The 6,000-nt window shown below is 46.9% G+C and overlaps 1 protein-coding gene across 3 annotated transcripts in view; it reads right to left on the bottom strand.

Moving 5' to 3' along the window:
* MAPK11 (mitogen-activated protein kinase 11) overlaps positions 1–4,610 on the bottom strand; it is a 31,124-nt gene extending 26,514 nt beyond the window's left edge. Inside the window, exon 1 of one of the 3 annotated variants that reach the window (XM_040061504.2) lies at positions 4,480–4,610. In XM_040061504.2, the coding sequence (XP_039917438.1) occupies positions 4,480–4,538 (59 nt within the window). In that variant the 5' untranslated portion in view covers positions 4,539–4,610. Of the gene's footprint in view, positions 1–4,141; positions 4,333–4,479 lie in introns of those variants that run through there. The other 2 variants (XM_040061502.2, XM_040061503.2) reach the window with 2 other exon arrangements.
* Between the last annotated feature and the right edge of the window lie 1,390 nt (positions 4,611–6,000).

Genomic DNA, 6,000 nt, shown 5'->3' on the forward strand with positions numbered 1-6,000 from the left:
GTTTGGCATTGCACAGTCTTGAAATCAAAAGAGACAATGTAAGTACTATTGATGCCAACAGACTCTGAGAAAACAGTTGTGAAGAAACTCTGAACTCAATTTGGTTCATCTTGCAAGGTCTGTTCTTTCCAAAGAAGGCAGAACACAGAGCCTGCAATATGCTAATGGGAAACAACCTGCTGGAGAGATCAGAGACAGCATGCTGCAGAATGCCATCAATCCCTCCCAGGCAAAAATAGGACTAAATAGGTTGGAAGACAGTTTACAAAAGCTGGCATAAAAAGATGCATACGGCCTTTAAAAAGATCCAAACAACAGGAAACCAGAAATCTGTATGTGTTACATAATTTGTGGTATAATAAGAAGTCTTTTAAAAAGGTGAAGCTCTTTCTCAAGCAGGTAGCAATGCCACCTCACAGAGGAAAAGGTGGTCAGGTACCAAACTACGGTGGAACTACCCGGGCAACTCAGCTGGAAAGCACAGATGCTCCAGGCTAAAGATCCCATTTATTAGCAATATCACAGTGACAGTTTGCAGACTCAAACACAGAGAGAATTTTTATTTTAAAAAGCAGAACCATAAAGAACAAGAATTTTAAATTCAGTTTCACCTGAGGCATAGTGGCTTTTCTCTAGAACTGAAAAGAAAGAGTCGTAGATTAAGACTACCTTGTGAAAGTAAGATATCTTCCTTCCTATTTAAATGGCTTAATATAATTTAAATGCTGCAAAACTCTTAGTTAGCAGGTCTGGTGCTTGGTCTCTTAAGAGTCAACCAGCTTTCTGACTTCTGAGAGAGGTAAATCCAGCTATAAATACTGGACACCAAAACCACATTTTTTTTCAGGAAAACTTTAAATTAAACCAGATTTTGGCTTGAGAAAGAGTTAAAATATTGATTAATAATAATAATAATAATAATAATAATAATAATAACCACCTCACCTTGTTGGGTAAAGCTATAGCACAGAAAGAAAACTATTCCAAACAAAACAGTTGTGCATGTAAATTTGATACTTGCTAATAAAATCTAGCTCCTAGAATAAAGAAAAATTAAGTAAAATGTACAGTTGAAAATGCCAAAGATAATTTTACTTGTAACAAAACTACACACTCCCACCCCTCCCCCCCAGTCCCCGGCTTTAAACTTTTTTCCTAAACTTAAAAAATCAGATCTGCCAGTGGCAAATGACAGAACATACAGGAGCTTGAATGGCCATGGGAAAAAGTTCAGGTAAAAGAAGGCCTTGCACAGAGTTAAAGTACAAGAGTAACACAAAAAGGACTGCAAGGATTAACTGCTTGAGGGAAAGACCTCACCATTCTCTATGTGATTCACATAGATGCTAAGGTGCAACTCTGATTGGCAGTGCAGCTGAGTTTTGGAGGATTTCCAAAACCAAATGTTCTTTGTGCTATGTCATTTAAAAAGTGAGAAAAGCAGCAGAGCTCTTTATATAAGGAAAGATTTGGCGGTTCTACCTATTCCACATCTAAATAAAAACCAACAACAACAACAACAAAACAAAAAAACCCCACCCAAACACCCCCCCCCCAACAAACAAACAAACAAAACCCCCCAAAACCAACCAACCAACCAAAACCCCACCAAAACCAAATCCAAACAACCAAAACCCCAAAGCGGGAAAGGATTGTGCTTGGTACAGATACCTTTCTAAAAGTGAATCTGTTTTAAACCAGTAAAATCTATCTCCATAGCATATTTGGTGCATCTGCAGCTAACTCAGACATGAATTCTACCAGACATATGAAATGCCAATAAAATGGGCCAAAACACAGCCTCCTGACAAACTGTTTATTGGCTTTGAGCTGCCAGCAAAAGATGCTTAAATGCAAGTATTTACAATATGTTTCTTTTTACCAGTTATCAATTCAGTTACCCAAGTCTACAGGCTATGACCAATAATTTACTGTAAAAAAAGAAAAGGGTAGGCCTTGAGAACAGTTTCACTGAGGTAGAAAAAATTTGCTACAACTCTGTTCTCGTTTCAAAGCCAGCATTTGGAGTTCAGGACCTTGGCTTCTATTCATCAAAGCACTTAGGATTTGTTTAATTCCAGTAGTTTCTGTAAGACTTGAATATGTTTTTAGATATTTTACTGAATAGGAGTACAACTATTCACAGAAGCAATATAGCATATTACTCAAGGGAATGGTTGCATCTCGTAGGTCTCCTGGGTAAAGCACATGCACACAGACAGAAAAAAAATCAATTTCAATGGACACTAAAAATAGATGGCTTTTCTCAGAGAGATGCCTGCCTTTTCCTCACATTCAAGCTTCTGTTTGGGTTTATACTTCATTGATGTTAACAAGGCTATTAATATAGAGCAATGTTTTATGGCTATATTCTATTTTTAAATGTCTATTTTAAAGTAAACCTTTCTTATAGCATCTTCCAGTCTCCATTTTACATCTCAGTTCCTAGGCTTTGCAATTGATAAAAATTGATAAAAATTACTAGGATTTCCTTGGCTGTGCAGTTTCAAAACTCAAAGCACCAGCTGTGCTCTAAGTGAACCACAACATGTTTTCACTTCCTTTGCAATTTCTCAAAAGTCTTGACATCTCATTACAAAATTCAGTAAAGTAGGTCTTTCCCTCAAAACTATGTCAGCATAAATAGAGAAACTAACAAGAAATGCAGTTTCAATTGGAACATAAAAGTAGTTACTCTGCTACTGTATATCCATCCAGCACTTAGTTTACTTTCTCCTCTTATTTCACAAACTAAGATTTTTATAGTGTAAATAAATTAAGTCGTTGTAGAAACTATTCCCAGGAGATCATCACATGCTAAGTACAATGGCAGGTATCTACACTCACATGGTATTTGCCTAGACCCCCCCGGTGCAAGCATAAATTAGAAATAATAATAAAAAAGAAGAATTCAAGGATACTTCACACCAGTCTCAAGTGTTTCTGCTGATAGTTGGAGGGGTTTAAAAATGCATATTCCTAGTTTATGTGTAAACTTGGACAGTTCACAGAGCTAGAGAATGAAGTAACTAATACAAAACTCCATAAATGTTCTGTGTTATCTGTGGAGAAAAAGTGAAAACTACTGCATGCGTTTAGAGCACGGCAAAAAGCAAAGTTCTAAAGAATTTTTTAAGTACTTTTATTTAAAGTAGTACTTGTATTTAAAGGCTCATTATGAATTGTTTTACATAATTCCACTCACCCAGCTTACAAAAGAAACACGATTCTTTCTCAAACCCCCCCTTAAACGCCACTATTGTTTCCAAAATTTGATTCAAAGCTTTTATAAGCGTAGTAAAGTGTGCATCAAATACTAAAGTATCAGCCCAACCTGCACTGGGAGTTCCCGAGAGTGTAAGCCTGACGTAGGAATTATCAAAGAAAGAGAAACGTTGTACGACAACATGTGGCAAAGCCTTCTAAATCCTTAAGCCTCCGAAGCCCTTGGGCGGCAATCTGTCCTAATTTGCGATGCCCCCGAAACACCGGCTGAGCATCCCGTGTCCTCCCTCAGCCTGCTCCCATTGTCTCGGCGGACGGAACTCTCCCCGCGCCGCGGATGCCCCCGGGCCTTGCGGGATGCCCCGCTATAGCCCCGGCTGGAAGGGCCGCGGCCGCCGGGGAGCCCTCCCGGCCAGCGGCGGACCCGGCTCGGACAGCGCTTCCCCGGCGCCGCCGCCTGCCCGCGCCCCCCGCTCGGAAGCGCCATGACTGCGCAGGATTCTCGCCTTCGGGGCAATTCTCCCCGCGGCGGGAGCAGCACCAGCCGGCAGCGGCCCCTCGGCGGGCGGTCACTCGGCGCTGCCGGCTCGGGGGGCGGCCCCGGGGAGCGGCCCGGTAGCCCGGAGCCCGGTGGGGCGGCCCCGGGGCGGCGGCGGGCGCGGTTGCCCGGGTGACGGCGCGGCATGCCCGGCCCCGCGGGGCCGCCGGCCGGGGCGGCGGGGCGGGAGCTCCGGCGCCGCTCACACCGGTGCCCGGCGGACACGCCCCCGCCCCGCGGCCGCCGCCGGCCCGCCGCTCCCCGCTCCCCGCACACGACCCCCGGCGCGGCGCGGGGACTCTCGCCTGCCCCGCATTGTCCGTCCTCGCCGGCTGCACCTGCCGGCTCCCGGCCCCTCTGCCGCCGCCCCGCACCTACCAGACGGAACCGTAGGCGCCGGAGCCGACGGGGGTGAGGTTCTGGTAGCGCTGGGGCACCTCCCACACCGTCTTGTTCAGCTCCTGCCGGTAGAAGCCGCCGCGCTCGGACATTTTCACGGAGCCACGGCTAGCAGCGGCAGCAGCAGCGGCAGCCGCCCCTCAGTCGAGGCGGGCACGACCGGCGCCGGCGGGGAGGAGGGACCGGGAGGGGAAGGGGAGGAGAAGGCGGAGGCCGCAGGGGTGGGGGCAGCGGCCAGGGCCGGGGGAGTCCGGGTGGGGACGACGGGGGCTTGACGAAGCGGCCCAGGATCCCCGGGGCGGCACCCGGTGTCTTACCGCGGGGCCACCCAGGAGGTTGCGGGGAGTGGCGAAGCGCCGATCCCGCCCCGGAGCATCGCAGCCGGGGCGGTGACGGACCGGACCGCGGCCTCACCATCGCTCCTGCCCGAATGTGCGGGAAGGGCCCGCGGCGCCGCCTCTGCTCCCCGCGGAGGGGGGGCGGTGACGGGCGGACCCGGTCATCCCGCCCTTCCCCTGGTGTCTCTCAGGCTTCCTAAAGCCTTGCTGACACCTTGCTTACTTTGCCACGGCCACCTGAAGTTCCCCCTGGGCCCGCCGGGCTCCCTCCTTCCCCAGCTCGAGCTGCAGCGACAGCGGCGGTGACCCCGAGCCGGGGTATTGTTCGCGGGGCCAGTGCGGCCCCCGCTCACTGATGGAATCCCAGGAAGGTCGGGGACTTTCTCGGAGTCCTCTGGTGCCTAGAATTTCCCCTTACCGCACTGAGTCCCTCATGCAATCATCTGGGTCCTCCTCCTTTTCATTGAGGAAGACTTGAGCTCTCAAGATAACAGATAATCTTGAAGGCTTTAGAAGTCCAAAATTCATGCACCAGTTTAAGGTTCTTTCACTTCATTACTGTGTGTTTTCCTTTCTCCAAAATGTACCTTATATAATATCTCAATGACTTCTGAAATCATTGCACCACTACTGCAATGTTACCAGTATATTTCTGTATTTTTTTCCTTCCATGGCTTCTTATGCTTCTTTGAGCACCTGTAAGTAACTTGTACATAGTGTGTTTGCATAGATTCTGTGGGATTGTTTTACACCTGCCTTTTGATCACCGTGGAACATAAATCCTTGCTTTTCAGAACCCTCATATACCATGGATTGTTTCTCACTTTGACAAACAGCTGCTCAGTTTGTGCTAGGACGTAATTGTGAGTGTAGAGAACACATATGCTTGGATAGTTCTGAGCATGATGAGAGAGAAGACAAGAGTTACAGGTGCTCCAAACACTGGATGGTTCAAGTTCCAGCTCTGAAACCTCAGCCCGTGTTGCATGACAGGACTTCCATACTAGGACTGTTCAAGTGAACTTGAACAACTTGGCATTTGCTGAATGCATTTCAAATAAAAAATAAATACGTGAATGGTACTACTATAGCCATTTATCTGCAGCCATCCACTCAAAGTGTACTAAGTGCTTCTAAAGCAATAGTTTAGTTCTCACTTCTACCCTGCTCTAGTGCAGCAGACCTCTCCAGTTTTCTCCAGACTACTCTCTGGTCCCACTTGAATTTCAATGCTGAGGGCATAGTGCTTGAAGGAAGTGGAAAGTGTAAAAAATCCAACAATACATTAATTTATCTTGTTTTTCTCAGCACCACTGTATGGAGTTTTAAAAACTGAATAACAGTGCAGCGACACTACACCAAGCCAAGAAGAAATATTTCTGTCACTGCCATCCCACATCTTACTTGCCCCTAAACTAAGTGGCTCCAAATGTTTTCCATTGCTAAAACAGAACAAATACTCTTGCTTGCTGACTTTTATTGTACTTTGTCCCTAGAGGT

The sequence above is a fragment of the Hirundo rustica genome, chromosome 4, assembly GCF_015227805.2.
Source record: "Hirundo rustica isolate bHirRus1 chromosome 4, bHirRus1.pri.v3, whole genome shotgun sequence".
NCBI classification, from domain to species: Eukaryota; Metazoa; Chordata; class Aves; order Passeriformes; family Hirundinidae; genus Hirundo; species Hirundo rustica.